Source organism: Alosa sapidissima, chromosome 9 (genome assembly GCF_018492685.1).
Source record: "Alosa sapidissima isolate fAloSap1 chromosome 9, fAloSap1.pri, whole genome shotgun sequence".
Lineage (NCBI taxonomy): Eukaryota > Metazoa > Chordata > Actinopteri > Clupeiformes > Clupeidae > Alosa > Alosa sapidissima.
Genome location: NC_055965.1, coordinates 34,956,691 through 34,980,080, shown reverse-complemented (window position 1 = coordinate 34,980,080; position 23,390 = coordinate 34,956,691). Strand labels below are relative to the sequence as shown.

The 23,390-nt window shown below is 44.2% G+C and overlaps 2 protein-coding genes and 1 long non-coding RNA gene across 15 annotated transcripts in view; 1 reads left to right on the top strand and 2 right to left on the bottom strand.

Moving 5' to 3' along the window:
* Positions 1–23,390, top strand: part of LOC121718788 (NACHT, LRR and PYD domains-containing protein 3-like) — a 1,510,793-nt gene that overhangs the window by 795,324 nt on the left and 692,079 nt on the right. The window lies entirely within an intron of this gene.
* LOC121719082 overlaps positions 1–23,390 on the bottom strand; it is a 530,903-nt gene that overhangs the window by 205,187 nt on the left and 302,326 nt on the right. The window lies entirely within an intron of this gene.
* The window catches only part of LOC121718887, a 24,794-nt gene continuing 2,251 nt past the window's right edge, over positions 848–23,390 (bottom strand). For 3 of the 4 annotated variants that reach the window (XM_042104291.1, XM_042104292.1, XM_042104294.1), the window contains exons 2-13: positions 23,086–23,106; positions 22,176–22,353; positions 18,256–18,524; positions 15,887–16,038; positions 14,672–14,921; positions 13,345–13,469; positions 10,154–10,227; positions 6,603–6,763; positions 5,620–5,729; positions 5,466–5,530; positions 2,381–2,598; positions 848–1,175 (exon numbers count right to left, since the gene is read on the bottom strand). In XM_042104291.1, the coding sequence (XP_041960225.1) occupies positions 1,072–1,175; positions 2,381–2,598; positions 5,466–5,530; positions 5,620–5,729; positions 6,603–6,763; positions 10,154–10,227; positions 13,345–13,469; positions 14,672–14,921; positions 15,887–16,038; positions 18,256–18,524; positions 22,176–22,353; positions 23,086–23,106 (1,727 nt within the window). In that variant the 3' untranslated portion in view covers positions 848–1,071. The remainder of the gene's footprint in view (positions 1,176–2,380; positions 2,599–5,465; positions 5,531–5,619; positions 5,730–6,602; positions 6,764–10,153; positions 10,228–13,344; positions 13,470–14,671; positions 14,922–15,886; positions 16,039–18,255; positions 18,525–22,175; positions 22,354–23,085; positions 23,107–23,390) is intronic. The other variant, XM_042104295.1, reaches the window with a different exon arrangement.

Here is a 23,390-nt window from a genome sequence, read left to right as displayed (position 1 = left end):
CGGTATGCTTAGTGGACACCGTCGTATACACGCAAAGACGCACCTCCATTCAATAGACGATCGATCATAATCTCCAAAAGTATATTCTCCTTCAGATTTAGAATAGGTGAATAACATAACCTACCTAAGACTTAATCACACATAAACATTTTTCAACATTTGTTGTAGGCCTATTTCTGCTTAATTTCTGCAATATGGCCTGCATCGCTTCCGCGTCATTACAAATGCACGTCTTTGTGTTTCTCGCGTGTAATACAAGTATTTTCCTGAAAACTTTGCGCAGCGATTTTGGGTTTGAATGAAGCTCTGGATGTCTAGCACATAGTGGAGCAGAGTACAAATGAGATTTGTCACCGTACTTGGAACTATCGTCTATTTTAATCAGTATCGTTGTTTGTCGCAATTAAAAAGTCTCAAGGGCCGGATTACATTATTATTTTGAAATACGTCACGGGCCGTTGGGGGTGAGGTGAGCAGTTGGGGGTGAGGTGTCTTGCTCGAGGGGAGCAGTTGGGGGTGAGGTGTCTTGCTCGAGGGGAGCAGTTGGGGGTGAGGTGCCTTGGTCAAGGGGAGTAGTTGGGGGTTAGGTGCCTTGGTCAAGGGGAGTAGTTGGTGTAATGGGGCACCACATGTGTGGACGTGGATGTGGAAGAGCGCTGTTCACTATCACTCCCCCCACCCACATTTTCCTTCCTTTTCTTTCGTTCACAAGTCCGATTCCCTAACCAGCAGGCTATGAATGCCCAAGTCATAAGTAATTCTTAAATTAATAGTAGTAATGAGAAAGGTATATTGTGTGTGTGTGTGTATGGGGGGGGGGGGGGCGGTGTTTGTGTGTGTTGGGGGGCTGGCTAATGGGATGTTTGGGGGGAAGGGGGGGGGTAATGAAATAGTGCGTGGGTGTGTGTGGTGGTGGCTAATGGGGTGACAGTATTGCTAATGTTAGCCACTAGCCTGGAGAGAGAGGACGTATGGAAACCAAGAACTTGAAGTAGTGCTACTGAGAAGAAGGGAAGCTGCAGCTGTGTCTCCAAATCTAACACAGGATTGGATGCTGGATTGATTGACAGGTCAGCGTGCCAACCAGGTCCATGAGATGAGCAGAGAGATCCCAGTCAGACCCATGGGTCCGATGGTGTTCTGCATGCAGGGCACCGCTCTGGAAGGGACAGTCACTTAAAGCAGAAACAGAAAAATATATTAAATGTGTGTGTGTGTGTGTGTGTGTGTGTGTGTGTATAAGTATAAGTATATATACTCTTTTGATCCCGTGAGGGAAATTTGGTGTGCTTTGGTGAAGCTGCCTCGGGGAGCAGTGAGGGGTTAGGTGCCTTGCTCAAGGGCACTACAGCCGTTCCTACTGGTAAGAACCGGCAACCTTCCGTTTACAAGTTCGAAGCGCTAACCAGTAGACACGGCTGCCCCTAACTGACGCCTGAAGTCAAGTCAAGTTCGGTTTATTGTCATATGTATAGTAAGCCTACAATACAATGAAATGCATTTTGCTCTATCACTCACATGCAGTATAACAGACAGGGAAACATACAACAGACAAAAAAATAAAACAGACATAAAGTGCATAGTGCAAGACAGAAAGTGCATCAGTTATTCAACAATCTGACCGCCTGTGGAAAAAAAACTACTAGTGAGACGGGTGGTGCTGGATTTATTGCTCCGGTAACGCCTCCTGGATGGTAGGGGAGAGAACAGAGCGTGAGCGGGATGATTGGGGTCTTTAATAATACAATCAGCTTTTCTCTTGCAGCGGGAAGTGTAAATGTTGTGGAGATCAGGTACGTTAGTGTCAATAATCCTGGCTGCTGACTTGACAACTCTTTGCAATTGTTTACGGTCATGGGAGGTTGTGCTCCCGTACCACACTGTGATGCAAAAAGAAAGCACGCTCTCAATGGTGCATCGGTAGGAATTCTCAAGTGCTCTGGAACTTAGACTGAGACTTTTTAAGAGGCATTGCAGACTGCACGTCATCAGCTTTAGGATTCGCACAGTGTGCGTTCTGCGTATGTACGTGTATGTGCGCGCGCGCACACACGCGCGTGTGTGTCTACACATTAGATCGATAGATACTTGTATGTCTGTGTGTCTGTCACTTAAAAAAAGCACTATGAAGTATTTCTCAGATGTTGGTTATCTGCTGCTAGCAATGAATTGGGCGAGCCTAATTTAACAACATTTACATTTCATTTTGATACCTTTCAAAAAACTTTTGTGATGAGCTTGCACAGGCTTAATATTCATCGACCACCAATGTGTTATGATTCAAGGTTCACAAAAGAGCCTGAATCACAAATAAACTGCTTTAGAAAGCAAACATTTTTTTGTGTGTGTGCGTGTATGTGTGTGTACACATACGTGTTACCTTTTGTGATGTCAATGGATTCTACATCCATAGTGAAGCCTAAACTTGTATTAGCAGCAGCCGTCTTCAGTGTTTCAATGACGTCACTGGACCGCAGGAAATGAGAGGAGGAGTCTGAGGTCGAGGAGGAAGTGGAAACAGAGTCAAACTCTTCCTGGAGCTCCACCTCTGTCTCCATGGCGACATTTCGTTTAGTCCTTCTGCTTGTTCGCCGTGGCCTAAAGCGTTAGAGACACATGAATACCTTACATCACAATGGACATTATGTTCTCCATTACTTCTGTACTTTTGCACTACACAAGATGCATTTATAATGCTTCTTGCATCAAGTACACAATACAAGATTGGCATATGTCTCTTACATTAAGTATACACTACCATAGTGTTGAAAGCTGGTAATGCAGGAGATTTTAAAAGTTAACTTATATCTAACAACAATATTATACAGCTCCTTAACCACCACTCTCCCACTGCCTCTATATAACTACGGCACGTTAGCCCAGCTACGCTCCCACTGCCTCTATATAATTACTGCACGTTAGCCCAGCTACGCTCCCACTGCCTCTATATAACTACGGCACGTTAGCCCAGCTACGCTCCCACTGCCTCTATATAATTACTGCACGTTAGCCCAGCTACGCTCCCACTGCCTCTATATAATTACTGCACGTTAGCCCAGCTATGCTCCCACTGCCTCTATATAACTACTGCACGCTAGCCCAGCTCCTTAACCACTAGCTCCCACTGCCTCTATATAACTACTGCACGCTAGCCCAGCTCCTTAACCACCACTCTCCCACCGCCTCTATATAACTACTGCACGCTAGCCCAGCTACGCTCCCACTGCCTCAATATAACTACAACACGCTAGCCCAGCTACGCTCCCACTGCCTCTATATAACTACGGTATGCTAGCCCAGCTCCTTAACCACTACGCTCCCACTGCCTCTATATAACTACAACACGCTAGCCCAGCTACGCTCCCACTGCCTCTATATAACTACGGCACGTTAGCCTAGCTAAGCTCCCACGGCCTCTATATAACTACGGCACGTTAGCCCAGCTAAGCTCCCACGGCCTCTATATAACTACTGCACGCTAGCCCAGCTCCTTAACCACCACTCTCCCACTGCCTCTATATAACTACTGCACGCTAGCCCAGCTCCTTAACCACCACTCTCCCACCGCCTCTATATAACTACTGCACGCTAGCCCAGCTACGCTCCCACTGCCTCTATATAACTACTGCACGCTAGCCCAGCTCCTTAACCACTAGCTCCCACTGCCTCTATATAACTACTGCACTCTAGCCCAGCTACGCTCCCACTGCCTCAATATAACTACAACACGCTAGCCTAGCTAAGCTCCCACGGCCTCTATATAACTACGGCACGTTAGCCCAGCTAAGCTCCCACGGCCTCTATATAACTACTGCACGCTAGCCCAGCTCCTTAACCACCACTCTCCCACTGCCTCTATATAACTACTGCACGCTAGCCCAGCTAAGCTCCCACGGCCTCTATATAACTACTGCACGCTAGCCCAGCTCCTTAACCACCACTCTCCCACCGCCTCTATATAACTACTGCACGCTAGCCCAGCTACGCTCCCACGGCCTCTATATAACTACTGCACGCTAGCCCAGCTACGCTCCCACTGCCTCTATATAACTATGGCACATTAGCCCAGCTACGCTCCCACGGCCTCTATATAACTACTGCACGCTAGCCCAGCTACGCTCCCACGGCCTCTATATAACTACGGCACGTTAGCCCAGCTACGCTCCCACGGCCTCTATATAACTACTGCACGCTAGCCCAGCTCCTTAACCACCACTCTCCCACCGCCTCTATATAACTACTGCACGCTAGCCCAGCTACGCTCCCACTGCCTCTATATAACTACTGCACGCTAGCCCAGCTACGCTCCCACTGCCTCTATATAACTACTGCACGTTAGCCCAGCTACGCTCCCACTGCCTCTATATAACTACTGCACGCTAGCCCAGCTCCTTAACCACTAGCTCCCACTGCCTCTATATAACTACTGCACGCTAGCCCAGCTCCTTAACCACCACTCTCCCACCGCCTCTATATAACTACTGCACGCTAGCCCAGCTACGCTCCCACTGCCTCAATATAACTACAACACACTAGCCCAGCTACGCTCCCACTGCCTCTATATAACTACGGTATGCTAGCCCAGCTCCTTAACCACTACGCTCCCACTGCCTCTATATAACTACAACACGCTAGCCCAGCTACGCTCCCACTGCCTCTATATAACTACGGCACGTTAGCCTAGCTAAGCTCCCACGGCCTCTATATAACTACGGCACGTTAGCCCAGCTAAGCTCCCACGGCCTCTATATAACTACTGCACGCTAGCCCAGCTCCTTAACCACCACTCTCCCACTGCCTCTATATAACTACTGCACGCTAGCCCAGCTCCTTAACCACCACTCTCCCACCGCCTCTATATAACTACTGCACGCTAGCCCAGCTACGCTCCCACGGCCTCTATATAACTACTGCACGCTAGCCCAGCTACGCTCCCACTGCCTCTATATAACTATGGCACATTAGCCCAGCTAAGCTCCCACGGCCTCTATATAACTACTGCACGCTAGCCCAGCTACGCTCCCACGGCCTCTATATAACTACGGCACGTTAGCCCAGCTACGCTCCCACGGCCTCTATATAACTACTGCACGCTAGCCCAGCTCCTTAACCACCACTCTCCCACCGCCTCTATATAACTACTGCACGCTAGCCCAGCTACGCTCCCACTGCCTCTATATAACTACTGCACGCTAGCCCAGCTACGCTCCCACTGCCTCAATATAACTACTGCACGTTAGCCCAGCTACACTCCCACGGCCTCTATATAACTACTGCACGCTAGCCCAGCTATGCTCCCACTGCCTCTATATAACTACTGCACGCTAGCCCAGCTCCTTAACCACTAGCTACCACCCCTTCTATATAATTGATGATGATGCAAGCTCAGTACTGGTATGGCAGGACATGTTGTGAAATGCAATCTTAATAGAATGGTTGTAGAATGGAAATAATAACCATCTCACCTGAATCCAATGACAATAGTTCTTTTATAGCGTATTCCATATTTGGTGCTGGAAATATCATTAATCTGAAACATTGTGTCAGTAATAACAATAAGATTTACATTTCTCAAATATTATAATAAAAAAAATATTTTAGAAAGAGCATGTAACTTGCCACTCTAACAATGCGCCTTTCCAGTGTCTTGAACTCTTCGCTGGTGTGGTTCCTGAGTTTCTCCTCAAACTGAATGTCGGTTTCGAAAGTCACCACAACACAGAGACTATCTGAGGATGGCAAGGATGGCATGGAGTCAGTGGTCACAAGGTCTTGCTAATGTTTCGTTTACACGCTATGTATGTAGGTGTAGCCTATGTTAATTATACATCATGCATAGATATAGCTGAGATTTCTATTTGTTCTTTTCAGATAGACCTAGGAGAGGTCCACAGGAGAGGTCCCACAGCGGCCAATCAACAACACTACACAAGATGTGTCAGATCTGACTTTGGGAAATCTGCTTTCAGTTTTTTTTTTTGCATCTTATAAATGGAACAAACTGCAAGTCTTAAACTGACTCTGGTACAGTGCTCCTGTTTTTAACTAACATGCTTTTGTCTGTTTAATGTCTTTATTATTCTTCTGTGTCCTTTTATTGTGTTCTTCTTGATTTCAATTTTGTATTTTTTGTACTCTGTTTTCTTTGGACTGTTTGTCATCAGGGCTTTGCTGCAAAAGAGCCCTGTGGGCTCATAATCATTTGTTTATTCATACATGCAGTCCATTTACCATTCAAAGTAAGAAGCATTAAACATCCATACAGTTAAATACAGAACATAAATACAGATTGTTTATTCAGGGACATTTGACTACTGCATTTAATGTTTCTTACTTTAAATGGTAAATGGACTGCATGTATATAGCCCTGAACAAACAAATTATTATACTGCATTTAATGATTCTTACTTTAAATGGTAAATGGACTACATGTACATAGCACTGTTTTCTGGCTCCTTATATCATCATGCCTCACATTCACCCATTCACACACACACACCGATGGCGGAGGCTGCCATGCAAGGCTCAGTGTGTGAGTGTGTGTCTCTCTCTGAATATTAGTATGTGAAAATGTATGTGTGTGTGTGTATATGTTTGGCCACCTGTGACATTGATGATAGAAACTTGGGCAAACTGTGATGTGAGTGTTTGTCTCACAACATTCATGACAGTGCTGTTGCCAGGGAAACAAAGAAGGCCCCCATTCGCAGGCAGCTGGAACCACTGACGGACTTCCACCTCCAATCTGCTCTCTGAGGCATTGCTGATAGAGAGAGAAAGAGAGGGGGAGAGAGGGAGAGAGAGAGAACACCGGTTTTAGAGACTTCATATGCTCTCTGAGGCGGATAGATAGATAGATAGATAGATAGATAGATAGATAGATAGATACTTTATTGATCCCAGGGGAAATTCAAGGTCTCAGCAGCAGCATACATACAACACAAACACATTCTTTAACAGCAGAAAGAGTAATTACAGTATATAATATAAAAGCACAACTAAGCAGTAAGGACAGTAGAAGATAAAGAATATGCTAAATATACTAAAATACAAAATGATAGAGAGAGAAGGAGAGGGAGAGAGAGAGAGAGGAAGAGAGAGAGAGAGGGGGGGAGAGGGAGAGAGAGAGAACACCGGTTTTAGAGACTTCAGTTTGCTTTGAGAGAGAAATCACTGCATTCTGAGAGAAATACTATTTGTGAAATCAAAGTAAATTCATGTGAATAATATGTGTGCCATTTTTGGCACCTAATTGGATTGTTTGTGAAAATGTGGCTGAAAGCGAAAGCAACTATGGTAACCCATGTTTTTAAAGATGGCAGCTCAGTCAATTAAGTACATTTTTGGCTGAAGTAGCTAGTCTAGCATTGGATATTACAATGAATAGGACAGTACCTCCCCACTCTCTATGGGTCTTTGTAATACCTCCATGATGGTGACTTTGGAGTGATGTATTATGGGAATTCTAGTTCCTACCTCCATGTCAATGTTGTGAGACTATAGCACAGGGGTATTCAATTAATCTTCAGCGAGGTGAATACGGAAAATGTCCTCAAGCAAAGGTCCGGAGCATCATAACTATATATATATATATATTAGGATGGATGGATGGAGCCTAGTTGTAGGCCTAGGCCTAATGTTTAATGTGAAATAAAATAAGTAGCCTAAAAGGCAACATTCAAAATGAGAAGAAATAAGGCACGATAAGAGTAAAGAGAAGTGGAAAACTGGCTACTTTTAAGATCTTAACGTGAACTTAAAATTAAATTTGAGCTGAGACAAGGATGGATATTCCACATCTGGTTCCTTGAACCCATTAATCAGCCAGTTTAATTTTATTTTTTTAGTTTTTTTTTATGTCGACCCGAAATCCTGGAAACCCAGGAACATTACGTTGTTGGCAGTGAATGCATGTAGGCTTAACTAGATTGAGGTGGATCAATCATATTGCCTTCTTAAATCGTAAAATATTCTGTGGTCTCAGTTCACTGTTGAATGGGCCTAGCCTACCCTATGCTTGCTCAAAATATATACTTTGTCTAGTAGAGGTGCTTCAAATTGGCGCTTTTAAAAATCGCCTGTCTCAGAATATGTAGAAGAGGTCCAGGGCAATTCCGCACAAAACTGTCACATCCATATTTAGTTGGCGTTACGGACGTGACAGTTTTGCGTGGTATTTGCCCCCGTATTGTTATATAAATATATACTATTATATTGACTGTCTCGTCTCCTCTCCTCGCTCGTTTCAGGCTATCAGTGAGTCTCTTCCCCATAGTAGGCTACTTTACTCACTGACTCGACTTTATCAGAATTCACAGATTTCACTGGCTGAGTAGCAGCAAGCGAAATGATGGTTCCTGAAGCTCCTGAAGTAAATGCTGTTATCCTAACCAACGAAACATTTAGCGCAGCTTTGAAATCTTACGTGAAAATCTAAATTAGGCTATTATGGTCCGGGTCCGGATAGGATCACGTCAGGGTCTGGACTCGGACTGCGGTCCGCCATTTGGTGACCCCTGCTATAGCATAAGGAAATGGAGTTTAGTTTGTTGATTGTCATCGGTATGCAAAGCTAGAATTAAATAGGGTGACAGCCGCAGGGAAGACGTTTCCTCTGAACCTGCTGGTTCGGATGCGGAGAGACCTGTAATGCCTTTTAAGACAAATTGTCTTATATCTTACATTTTAATATATATTTTCTTAATCCATTGGAAGATAAAAATGCTTATTTTTTATGTCTTCATTTAAGAAGATTTTGACTTATTTTAAGTCAAATAATCTTACATGAAAGCTCAAAGTAAGTATCCTTCTACTAAAAACAATACTAACTAGATTTTGTATCACTTTGTGAGATTTCACTTTTTGCAGTATAGTGTCATCTGCAAACTTGACAGTGGTCTTACAGCCATGTACAGGTGTGCAGTCGTCAGTGAAGAGGGAGTAAAGGAGAGCACACAGCACACATCCCTGTGGCACGCCGGTGTTCAGGGTGATGGTTGAGAAGGTGTGGTTATTTAACCTAAACAGAATGAGATCTGTTGGCTAGGAAGTCCAGAATCCAGTTACAGAGGAAGGTATTGATGCCCAGTTCACTGAGTTTGGTGATCAGTTTGGAGGGGATGATGATAGAATGCTGGTATTTCTTTCTGAGAAATACCAGAGAAGAACACTTCTGAGAAGAACACTTCAAATTTATCGGAACGTCACCTATTACCGACCGTCCCATATTTCCGACCTCTTACGTGTATGTGTCACTTAATATTCATTTCTATACAAACCAAGATGGCGGATTCCTAAAGAAACGCAAGCACCCACACCATAAGTGTATCTAAATTAGGTATGTACCAAAAATGCCATTTTACCGTGACTCAAAGAGCTGTAAACAGTGTTATAAGGCTGCATGTACAAATCCGCTTGGAGCTCCAGTGGAATTTTGATTTGCGACAAGAATTCTCAGTCTAACGGTTGATGTGCTGCGAGAAAGGTAATAGACGACCCACCAGGCACTAACCGTCGAGTGTGGTAAACAAAATTGGATATTTCCTGGCCCGTACAGCCTAGCCACCCACTTGCCCTATGACAACTCCTAATCCCCCTGGACAATTCCACTTCCTACACTGGACTATTTGAACTTTCTGACACTAAATAGGATTCATGCATTATCATCCCGGATATGTAACCATCTGTTGTAACATACACCTCAGGTGGCTTTAAACACCATGTTCTATTCTCTACATCAGACTAACTTATGCATTTATCATGTATACAGACTATACTGTTCTGTAACTGACCCTAGGCAGATGGGTCAGGCCCTCGCCCCTGTTACCCATGGGCCTTCTTTTCTTTTCTCTGATTGTCTAACATTCTGTAAAGCGCCATGAGACATGTGTAATGTTTTGGCGATCTATAAGTGAAATTAAATTGAAATTGAAATTAATATTTCAGGCAGTAAAAGCCCCGGTAAGAACCAAACCAGATTTTGTTCAAATATGCACACATTTGGCTACTGAAAAATGTAAGGTTCATATATCAAATGTTATTTTGCGTTTAAGTATTTAAAAAAATCATTTTAAATTTGTTGAATGAAAGGGCCAGCAACTGCTGTTTTTACGACACACACACACACACTACCTCTGAACTGTGCAACACTTACCTCTGAGAAATTTGGAGAAAGTTTGTTTTCTGATATAATGGATCTGCATAATGTACCTTTGAGGATTTGTCAATCTGGGTGAAAAAGGAGCACAATCTCAGTTGGTAGTTGGCAGTGAGCCAATTCCAAAGATTCAACTATTCAGATATAATGTATGTTTGAGGCTCACAGATGCTTGGTTAGAGTAAAATAAATACATAAATATGTTGATTTGTCCATGTTTAAGATCTGTGTTCCAGTGTTGGAGGGTAGGATTCATCTCAGACTTTGCATGGCTACAGGACTCTTACATATGCAACACACGACAGTTAGTCCTTTTAAATGTCATTAGAAGCACTGTATGTGGGATGAGAGGTATAGTGTATAAGTATATATACTCTTTTGATCCTGTGAGGGAAATTTGGTCTCTGCATTTATCTCAATCTGTGAATTAGTGAAACACACTCAGCACACAGTGAGGTGAAGCACACACTAATCCCGGCGCAGTGAGCTGCCTGCAACAACAGCGGCGCTTGGGGGGCAGTGAGGTGCCTTGCTCAAGGGCACTTCAGCTGTGCCTACTGGTCGGGGCTCGAACCGGCAACCATCCGGTTTCAAGTCCGAAAACGCTAACCAGTAGGCCACGGCTGCCCCCAGGTCGCAATTCACAAAAGAATGAATATGCAAACAATGAGTGGAGGATTGTGGAGAAGAGGTGTGTGTGTGTGTGTGTGTGTTGGGGGGGGGGGGGGTCTAAAAGATGGCTGTCACATGCTAAGGTGTGTGTGTGTTGTATGTATGTGTGTGGCGTGTAAGCTGTCGCATGCTAAAGTGTGAGATTGTATTCAGTGTACTAAGGTGTGTGTGTGTGTGTGTGTGTTGTATGTATGTGTGTGGTGTGTAAACTGTCGCATGCTAAGGTGTGAGATTGTATGAAGTGTGCTATGGTGTGTGTGTTGTATGTATGTGTGTGGTGTGTAAGCATGCTAAGGTGTGTGTGTGTTGTATGTATGTGTGTGGCGTGTAAGCATGCTAAGGTGTGTGTGTGTGTGTTGTATGTATGTATGTGTGTGGTGTGTAAGCATGCTAAGGTGTGTGTGTTGTATGTATGTGTGTGGTGTGTAAGCATGCTAAGGTGTGTGTGTTGTATGTATGTGTGTGGTGTGTAAGCATGCTAAGGTGTGTGTGTGTGTTGTATGTATGTGTGTAGTGTGTAAGCATGCTAAGGTGTGTGTGTGTGTTGTATGTATGTGTGTGGTGTGTAAGCATGCTAAGGTGTGTGTGTGTGTTGTATGTATGTGTGTGGTGTGTAAGCATGCTAAGGGGTGTGTGTGTTGTATGTATGTGTGTGGTGTGGTGTGTAAGCATGCTAAGGTGTGTGTGTGTGTGTGTTGTATGTATGTGTGTTGTGTGTAAGCATGCTAAGGTGTGTGTGTGTGTGTGTGTTGTATGTATGTGTGTGGTGTGTACGCATGCTAAGGTGTGTGTGTGTGTTGTATGTATGTGTGTGGTGTGTAAGCATGCTAAGGTGTGTGTGTGTGTGTTGTATGTATGGGTGTGGTGTGTAAGCATGCTAAGGTGTGTGTGTTGTATGAATGTGTGTGGTGTGTAAGCATGCTAAGGTGTGTGTGTTGTATGTGTGTGTGTGGTGTGTAAGCATGCTAAGGTGTGTGTGTGTGTTGTATGTATGTGTGTGGTATGTAAGCATGCTAAGGTGTGTGATTGTATGAAGTGTGTGCATGGTGGGGATGGGGGGGATCAAGTTCGGATGTGACTGCAGGTTCGGATGTGTGTGTGTGTGTGTGTGTGTGTGTTGTGTGTAAGTTGCAGGTTCGGATGTGGCTGCAGGTTCAGATGTGTGTGTGTGTGTGTGTGTGTGTGTGTGGTGTAAGCTGCAGGTTCGGATGTGTGTGTTGTGTGTGTGTGTGTGGTGTGTAAGCTGCAGGTTCGGATGTGACTGCAGGTTCAGATGTGTGTGTGTGTGTGTTGTGTGTGTGTGGTGTGTAAGCTGCAGGTTCGGATGTGACTGCAGGTTCAGATGTGTGTCTATGTGTAGGAGTGTGTGTGTGTGGTGTGTAAGCTGCAGGTTCGTGACTGCAGGTTCAGATGTGTGTGTATTAGAGTGCGGATCGGGCCGCAAATTTCTGTCCGAACCCAGCCCGCGTCCGACAGAGTTGCGTCCGAACTCGACCCGAACCCGACAGGCATTTTCATTTTTATGTCCGAACCCGACCCGAGCCCGACGCAGATGATGCCTCAGTTATTCCCATGCTAGTGATTAAACGTTCATGTTTGTGGATAGCCTGTCTTTTTAGCCCATTAAACGGAACACACAACAAATTGTCTACAGAATCAGATGAGCGTGCACGCACACGCAAGTCACACACAGCGCACATTAACACAAGAGGCCCAAGCAAGCATAGCCTAAATAGAATTCTTGTCTTACCATTGACGAAAAGTCTTAAAAATGAACTGCAACAGTCGTTGAAACTACAGTGCCTCTGTCACTGATCCATATGCAGCATCGACGTTAATTGGGGCAACTTGAGGAAATCCTCATCCAGTTGAACGAGACGACCTTATAGCCTACCGGTAGCCTATGTCTTTACCACAGTATGCAACGCAAATAATCTTAAAATCTCCTGATAGGCTAACAACTTTTTTTAACGTTACCCAAGACTGTGCTTATGTGCATATGTGCATAACCATTTGTTTATGTAGTCGTGACAACGCGTGTGCATTTCAGGCTGCATGCCTGAAATGCATTGTCACGATAAACAAATCTTGCACACAGGAAGAAAGCTATTAGGTCTTTTTTACATTTTACTTTATTCTCAAAAAACAAACGTTTGCATCATGTAAAGCAGACCTGTTGGTTACCCAACATAATAAGGAATTAAATGTAAAGCTTCCAGTGCATATCGCCCCCATGTGTCCGAACCCGGACCGAACCCGACTACAATTAGTTGTGTGTGTGTATGTGTGTGGTGTGTAAGCTGCAGGTTCGGATGTGTGTGTGTGTGTGTATGTGTGTGGTGTGTAAGCTGCAGGTTCGGATGTGTGTGGTGTGTAAGCTGCAGGTTCGGATGTGTGTGTATGTGTGTGGTGTGTAAGCTGCAGGTTCGGATGTGTGTGTGTGTGTGTGTGTGTGTGTGTGTATGTGTGTGGTGTGTAAGCTGCAGGTTCGGATGTGACTGCAGGTTCAGATGTACCTCTCTGGTAATGAGTTGTGTCAGCTGATCAAAGTCAATGTGGCCCGAGGGTTTGTTCACTTTGGCTACAACCGTCACCATGGGAATCGCAATGTTGTCAATTAGGCGGGGGCGGCAGTAACGTCCTGGATGACAGAAACCACAATAGCATTCATGTGTCAGTGGTCACAACAACACGACAAAGCTACCTAGTACAACAATGCCATCCATGTGTTTGTGTCAGTGGTCAGAACATAAAGCTACATAGTACAACAATGCCATCCATGTGTTTGTGTCAGTGGTCAGAACATAAAGCTACATAGTACAACAATGGCATCCATGTGTTTGTGTCAGTGGTCAGAACATAGCAAAACTACATAGTACAACAATGGCATCCATGTGTTTGTGTCAGTGGTCAGAACATAGCAAAGCTACATAGTACAACAATGGCATCCTTGTGTTTGTGTCAGTGGTCAGAACATAGCAAAGCAACATAGGCATTCCAGATGCACATCGCTGTTGACAGAGACATAATTATGCCTTTTATAAGGCCACGTGTGATCGAAATGAGTTTGAAGCCATTGTTTTAAGGTGAAAGAATTGTATTCTGTTGCTTTAAGTAGCTGAGGTGAGACAACACAGCACATACACCGCAAAATAAAATCACAGTCCTGAAACATATTGCAGTGGATCTGACATCAAAGAGGTCACAGAGATAATGGACGTGTGTAAGGTCATTGTCAAATATTTGAAAAAGGCCAGTACGACCACAACTCTACCATATGCCTTAGTTCAAGAATGTGAGACTCGCTGGAATAGTAAAATAGACATGCTGAAATCCGTGAGTAAGCAATATAAGGGAATTTACGAGTCACTTGAAAGCAGGGGACAGTCTGAGCGCATGGAAGGGGTTTATCAAAACACGCTCACGTCCGTGATAGATTTTTTGGAACCCTTCAAGAAAGCATCCGAGCAGTTGCAGGGAGAGGACTACCCCACATTGCATTTGGTGATGCTGCCAACCAGTCTTTAGAGACCCAGAGTATATTGTTCTGCTCCGTAGGTGCGCATTTGCTCTACTCCATGAAAAGTTAATCATCACAGACACGCACAAAATCGCACAAAACGCACAACAGACACGCACAAAATCCACACTAAGTACCATGAGGCATAGGCGTACTGGTGCACACAAACACACACAACGTACCATGAGACATAAACACTCACACACACACACATAACGTACCATGAGACATAAACACTCACACACACAAACAAACACAACGTACCATGAGACATGCACACTCACACACACACACACACACACACACACACATACATAACGTACCATGAGGTATAGACGTACTGGTGGGCTCTGGGGCTTTAGATGCACTAGGAGAGGGAACAGTGGAATTGACAGTGAACAGGACGAAGCCTGGTTGATTAGTGCTGATCTCAGAGTTGATCCAGCTCTCATAACGGGACACCCTGGTGTAGACTCCAGTAGGATTGGGTTGAGCACAACCTTCTAAAGAAACAATACCAGACTGGACCCACACAGAGTCCTGTTGGCTCACCAGTGGACCTCCTGAGTCTCCCTGAAAACACAAGTCAAACGTCCCCATGACAAGTCAGCATGAAAGTTTAAACACTTCTGTTTACTTAAAGGCACCCTTAACATGTTTGAGCACTTCTGTTTACTTAAAGGCACCCTTAACATGTTTGAGCACTTCTGTTTACTTAAAGGCACCCTTAAGAAGTTTGAGCACTTCTATTTACTTAAAGGCACCCTTAACATGTTTGAGCACTTCGGTTTACTTAAAGGCACCCATAACATGTTTGAACAGTTCGGTTTACTTAAAGGCACCCTTAATATGTTTGAGCACTTCTGTTTACTTAAAGGCACCCTTAACAAGTTTGAGCACTTCTGTTTACTGAAAGGCTCCCTTAACATGTTTAAACAGTTCTGTTTACTTAAAGGAACCCTTAAGAAGTTTGAGCACTTCTGATTACTTAAAGGCACCCTTAACAAGTTTGCTATCGGGGTCCCCCTCTGGTTGAGAAGTGCAATAATAAACAAACTAAATATGCGTCTTTTGCCGATATAATATAGACCAAAAGCACCAACAGCAGTCTGAAGAAAAAGCTCTCAGAAATCCTGTAGCATAGCAGCTCTTTTGCGTTTCCATTTCGGGGGAACTAGAAAAGTTGCTAGGTCAGTAATTGTCTACAGAGGGCTGCTCAGACAATGGCAGTGGCGTTCATCATGTTGTGAAGTTATGTGCCATCAAATGATTTTGGAAACGTAATGTTAAGGTCAAATGACTGGTAAGGGTGCCTTTAACTGAAAGGGAAAGATAGAAAATCACTTTATTATTGCTTATCAAAGAAGGTTTAAATTAACACTATGGTCATCACAGGACACCATGATCTAGCAAACAGGAAGTTTTGTTCTTTGTTCTAATGAAATTAATTCTTGTATTTGTACATTCTTTCCTTTGTTTACTCATTTCACTGAGTATCACACTCGGTTATTTGACAATAAGATGAACATTTGTCTTACCTTACACAAGTCTTTGCCTCCTGCAAGTTTGCCAGCACAGATCATGTTGTCTGTGACTGTGAATGGCACGGCTTCATACAAAGACTGGCACTGGGTGTTCTCAGTCACAGCCACCTCCACTTCCTTTAAAGTGCCAGGAGATGGAAGGGGTTCTGGGGGAGAAAAGGAGGCAGCACACTCAAGACTGGGAGAGAGAACGTCACCAACTACAACACATTCAACACTGAGAGGGAACGTCACCAACTACAACACATTCAACACTGAGAGGGAACGTCACCAACTACAACACATTCAACACTGAGAGGGAACGTTACATTAGACTACAACACATTCAACACTGAGAGGGAACGTTACATTAGACTACGACACACTCAAGGCTAGGAGAGGCAACGTCACCCAATTATAACACACTCAAGGCTGTGAGAGGAAATGTTACATTAGACTACTATGGGCCAATGCCAAAGTCCGGACTCACAGACTTTGGTGCGCGTTCTCGCAAAATTTGTAAGGGCTTAGGGCTGTCCCAATGTCAAATTTCAAAGGGTGTGAGGGTTTGAGTACACACTTAATGATGTTTCCTAAACAAAGTTTGGGAGGAGCCTTCGGGATAATTGACAGCATTTAACTCACCCACTGTCGCCGCAGGGTATCCTCCCCCTACTCCTCCATGTCACCAGTTGCCCTGTTACTCATCCTCCTTACACAGGGGGTGCAAGCGGCCATCGCTCTATCGTGATCTCCGCTCCAGGCACTCCAGGACCACGGACAGCTACCTCGCCAAACACACACTTCTCCCATACGCTCTAGTCTAGCTTAAGCAATCATACCGAAGCCCTTTCCGTGAGTCTGCGTCACCAAAGGGAATTACCCACAGTTCAAACGTGACTTTAAAACACCGAAGCCTTTAAGAGGGAATGTTACCTTTCTACAACACACTCAAGACCGGGAGAAGGAAAGTTACTCAGCACAACACATTCAAGAAGACTGGTAGCTGGTAACTATAACCTACAACACACTCAAGAAGACTGGTAGCTGGTAACCAACAACACACTCAAGAAAACTGGTAGCTGGTAACTATTACCAACAACACACTCAAGAAGACTGGTAGCTGGTAACTATTACCAACAACACACTCAAGAAGACTGGTAGCTGGTAACCAACAACACACTCAAGAAGACTGGTAGCTGGTAACTATAACTAAAGTCCTTTTAGTCCCCACTCGGTGGCCATCTTGCAATGCACTTTGTTATCGGGCAGCTATTTTACTATTCAAGTGAATGGGCAGTAATACAGGAAGGATATGTGCAGAAAGACTATTGCCATATTGCCGTTATGAATGAACCCTGTGCATTTCTATGGAGGATTCTTTGAGTGCTGTGTCTCCTCATTAGATAGTTTATAACCCACTTCAAGGTTCTTCATTTGAATCTTGTTACCCCCCCCTCGCTCGGTCTGAAGCTCTTTTCCTTTTCTTTGCATCTTCCGTCAAGGGTTTTCACTGCTTCTTCGCCGGCTCTGCCATTATACACACGTTTGCAACAATCTCTAGCGTTTCGTTAGCCTGCCTCTGTGCTGTATGCAGGATGTAAACTGATCCTGCTTCGTTCGGTGGGTACGATACACTGAACTTGCAAGCGGGATATTCTTCCTACAGGCAGTAGGGGCGGGCGAGAGAGTCTTCATTCGCCCGCCCCTACTGATGCCCCTACAATGAGTCATTTAACCATATACCGACTTACGAAGATGAGTAATTAACACGAAAACGTTGCCTGGTGTCCCTTTAAACCCTAACCCTGAGAGCAAGTGTGTTTTCAGAGTGTCACCAGAAGGGGGCATTGTTTTACCACACACTGAAAAACCAATAAGATTTCAAGTCATGTGACTTTACTGTGTGTCTGCCTGCCTGCCTGTCAGATTATTGTCTTAAATTAATGCAGACATTCACTGGTGCTTTAGTTATATTTACAACAAAACAAAACCCCTTAATTTCACCCCTTATAAATGCCTTACATTTGACCTTAAAACCCTTCTTTAATTAAGTATTTTTTTAATTAGAAATGTGCATAGATTAAGGTCAATTAAGGAGGAAACTCCCTTATTCACAACAAACCACTCACTCACGCCTTAAATGGCATTTTAAGGTAAAATGAAGGGTCCGTTTTACAAATAAAGGGCCACTTTAATTACCCTGGAAATCCAGAGTTCTCACGAGAGCACAATGGAATTACTTTTACCCCAACATTCCAGAGAACCAGCTAAACTGATGAAGACAGCGTTGCAACGTTGGAGGACAGTACACATTGGTCGTAGTGTTATCCGATTGCGTCAAAGTCCGAAATCATTCAGAGTAAACATGGTCTAGTGTTTACCTCCCTCTGCGACGTCTCCCCAGCCAGTGACCCAGCTGTCAACCCCGTTGAGGAAAACACTCCCACTGGCAGCCAGACACACAGGGCTGATGAAGTTGGTGAAGGTGACTGGGGCACTCAGACGAAGCAGAGCGATGTCGTTGTCACGGGTGACAGGGTTGAAACTGGGATGAGTGATGATCCGGCTCACCGTCCTTTTCACTTCGTTCGGGTTACTGCCCTCCTGGTTCTGCCGGCCCAGATACACCTCGAGATCACTTGATGATATACTGACATGGAGACAAAACCAGTGGAAAAAAAGGGCAGACATACATACAACAGCGTCAGCAACAGTTAACTACACCTTCATACTTGTTATGAACAAAATCGTTTCATTGCAGCAAAACCACAATATCTAATGCAGGGGCTCCCAACCTTTTTTGGCAGGTGACCCTATTGTGATGTCACAAAACATTGGCGACCCCAATCATTCACAACATCTCTGTTGTAACACCCAGTCGAGAGTGTTACTTTGATTTCCCCCAAATGTCCTAGCAAGCTAATACGTTTGGAACGTTGATCAAACATGATTACATCAATAAAACATCTTATGCGGGCTGTCCAAGTTTATTTTTACGTAGCCAAATTTTAATGAAGGAGCCAATTAATTACTGAACTTGGATATAATGAAGTTTTTAATATTTTTTATTTAATGTATGTACATTTAAATATAATGTACTGGTCAATTGTAAGATACCCAGTATTTCAGGCGACCCCATTTGAATTTCAGGCTACCCTACTGTACATGGGGTCCCAATCCCAAGGTTGGGAAACGAGAATCTAATGGTATCGGCTGAAAATCAAGGTGTGCACAGCAATACCACCTACCACCAGTAAGAGGCGCTAGTGGACAAGGACACTATAACAGCATGACAAGAACCAATGAATACAACTCAACATCAGCTAAGTTTAAGATTTCCTAGGTCTTCTTTTGCCAACTTAATAAAAGCTTAACTCGTGTCACACTGTTCGCCAACAGCAACATCCATCTTATTTGTTTTCAAGTAGCAGGGAGTTCAAGCCAAACCGTTGTAACTCTGCCATCAATCATTATGTTAAGCCAGCCTAACGACTCTATACACAATTTGATTGGCCTGATAGAAGTTTAATTTTTCGAGCTCATAAGCCAACGGAGAGTTGCTAGATTAGCCCTGTCAGCAAATGTAATTTGCTGCCGCTAGAGTGCATCTAGATTTCTAGGCTACACAATTGCAGCACTTTGGATTAAAGCATCTGCTACGCACTTCCGCTCAATTTCTCTTCCCTACAGTACTCGGCGAAGTCAGAGAGTCTGGTATTCAGGCTACACTATTGCAACACTGTGTCACTTTGGATTAAAGCATCTGCTACGTACTTTACTTTTGTGAAACTCTGGTCACTTTTTAGCTCTGCTTCAGAAAACCTAAACCGACACACACTCTAGAGCTGGCCTTTTGAGTTTGCATGTCCCTTGAGGGCCACCGTACTTCTCTTAACACATTTCAAAAAGCAGTGCCAGAGCCCGTTTACGGGCAAGTCCAAAATACATGGGGTCCTATGGAGCTACATGGCTACATGGCTAAATTTATTGTTTTCACCTATTTAACGACTGAAACCCTCAGATTTTATTTTATTTTTTTAGCAAAATGGATATGGATTATCAATCAAAAGTGAAATAATCTGGGAGTCATGTCCTTTCGTTTTCTTACACGTTGGGTCGTTGTTGCCCATAACACGCTAGCATTGTGCTAATGAATGACATTACTTACACGTTTGAAAGACTTTTTAGAGCAATTAAGTGACTTTAAAAAATATAATACTCAACCAAGTGTATTTTCTTTGCCTCCCCTTTCGAATACAATATTCAAATTACTTGAAAAAAATATCCTGAGAAAAGTGGATTTTGAGGGGTACAGCTCCATAGACCTCCATTCATTCTGCACTCGTGGACAAGCGCCCTCATGTGGAACCACAGCAGGAACTGCAACCAGTTCAGAAACCGGAAGTTTTCAGAGAGTGGCAGTTCTCCCTTAATTAGACATTCTCTGGCAGTACTCAGTTGGCTGCAATTCCACAACCTCACCACTAGATGGTACAAACTATCATCTCTAGTGATACAATACATTTTATATGAAATATAATTCATAGTACATTCATAAAAAGACCAAAATATATATAATATGCAAAATATGTATTTGAGAACTGAAAGGAATGAAAGACAGGACATGTTCACCACTTCTGCATTTTGTGAAACCTTTAAGTTCCTTTTTTGTTTGTTTTTGTATGTCCTCATTTTATACAGACGTGCTTTAGGTCATCTAGAGTTCCCTCTTCGCTCTTTAGGTTACCTTTGTGCTGTAGATTGGGGATGTGGTCATTAGACACAAAGGTGTTTGATTTCTATCTTCACTTGAATCTCTCAAACATGTTTCTCAATCTCTCAGACTGTTCTGTTGGTGTGAAAACTAGGAGCTTCATGGGTGACGTAATGGTGGAGCGGGGGAGGGGGTATGGGACGTGAATAGGATTAGTTTATTTTGTGTGCGGGGGAGGGGGTATGGGACGGGAATAGGATTAGTTTATTTTGTGTGCGGGGGAGGGGGTATGGCACGTGAATAGGATTAGTTTATTTTGTGTGCGGGGGAGGGGGTATGGGACGGGAATAGGATTAGTTTATTTTGTGTGAGGGGGAGGGGGTATGGGACGTGAATAGGATTAGTTTATTTTGTGTGCGGGGGAGGGGGTATGGGACGTGAATAGGATTAGTTTATTTTGTGTGCGGGGGAGGGGGTATATTTTGTGTTTTGGGTGTGTGTGGGAGGGTACCTGTGTGTGTTTTGTGTTATGGGTGTGTGTTGGTGTGTGTGTGTGTGTGGGGGGGGGGGGGGGGGGGAGTAATGGGGTGTGGGGGGGAAGGGGGTCTGCCTGTGTGTGTGGAGAGGGGGTAGGTGTGTGTTTTGGGTGGGTGGTGTATCTGGGGTGGGGTGGAGTAAAAGGGTGTGTGGGTATGTGAATAGGATTAGTTTATGTAGGTGAAGTGGAATTAGAGTAATATAAAATACTGTAGGTGACAGTGCAGGTGCTGTCGCAACCCCCAAACTGTGGAACAGCATCCCTACCTCCATCAGATTCGCCCCTTCAGTTGACTCTTTTATATCCCAGCTCAGAACATACCTTTTCTCTCTAGCGTTTCCCCATTCATCTTGACCGGAGCCCTGCTTGTACTGTCGTCTCCTTCTTGTATTTGTATGGTCTGCTTTATGATGTGTATTTGTATGGCCTGCCCCCCCCCCCCGAATGGCAGAGCTGGCAACCCGGATGCCGAAACACTACTGACTGATAGGTGGAGGGTGGCGCATCAGGCCAAAACACAACATGACAACATCAACATCAGTTGAGGGCTGCAACTTCACTTTTTAAATGTGGTCTTCACTGTAATATTTGCACACTGGCTAAATACTTTAACACTATTAAGTTATAATAACTGAGAGGCATACGGGACTGGTGACTGGTAGTTTATTCCGCCAACTGATCGCACACTCAAACCTCACGGGAGTACTGTGAGAATGCCCTGGGGCTATGGTGTCCCTTAGGGGACATAGAGTCAGGATGTTACAATCACTACTCAAATTCTGATTTGAACATAACTTAAGGGTGCAGTTCTCTATGGTTCAGATGTTTTTGATAATCTTACAAACAAGTAGTTAAGCTCTCTTTAGATTTTCCTTTTGTGTTTTGACTTTTTCTCTGAGTGGCAGCTGTGATTACCTGCTAAAACAGCTTGCAGCTGAGAGCACCCACTGCTCATTGATGTGTGTTGGGGATTTTTCTGTCTTCATATAACAAGTCTAGGTACTTTTTACATGTCCTTGTGCTTCTGTCTGAGTGGCAGCTGTGGTTACCTGCTAAAACAGCTTGCAGCTGAGAGCACCCACTGCTCATTGATGAGGGACCCTCCACAAAGGAAGGAGCTGAGGACTCCAGAGAGAACGAAGTGCAGACTGGCCTGCCAGGGCCAGTTTCCTGCAGGAGCGTCCTGGCCCCCGACTATCCTGGTGTTGAGGGGAGCTCGACCACACACTGGGCAAGGAAATGTTAATTAAATATGCACATTTTCAATATGTTACAGATTCATATCACATGCAGATTACTACCAGCAGTACTACTACTAAAACAACTACTACCACCACCACTACTACAACTACTACTACTACTACTAGTACCACCACCACTTCTACTGCTACTACTACTACCACCACCACCACCACCGCTACTACTACTTCTACCACCGCCACAACTACCACCACCACCACCACCACCACCACAACTACCACTACTACTACTACTGCTGCTGCTGCTGCTGCTACTGCTGCTACTACTACTACTGCTGTGGCTACTACTGCTGCTATAATATAACATACATTTCATAATTCATATAGGATGCCTCAAGCTTACCCTCCAGCTACTACTACTACTACTACCACCACCACTACTACTACTACTACTGCTACCACTACTACCACTACTACTATCACTACCACCACTACTACCCCCACCACTACTACTGCTGCTATAATATAACATACATATAATTCATATAGGATGCCTCAAGCTTACCCTCCAGCTACTACTACTACTACCACTACTACTACTACTACTACTACCACCACCACCACCACTACTACTACTACTACTGCTACTACTACTACTACTACTACTGCTACTACTATCACTACCACTACTACTGCTGTGGCTACTACTGCTGCTATAATATAGCATACATATAATTCATATAGGATGCCTCAAGCTTACCCTCCAGCTGTCCATAGCAACCTGAAAAGGCAAAACAGGGAAAACTTCATGCTGGGTCATGATAATGAGGGTCAGGCTGGGTCATGGTAATGAGGGTCAGGCTGGGTTATGGTAGTGAAGGTCATGCTGGATCATGGTACTGAGGGTCAGGCTGGGTTATGGTAGTGAGGGTCAGGCTGGGTCATGGTAATTAGGGTCAGGCTAGGTTAGGGTAGTGAAGGTCATGCTGGGTCATGGTAATGAGGGTCAGGCTGGGTTAGGGTAGTGAAGGTCATGCTGGGTCATGGTACTGAGGGTCAGGCTGG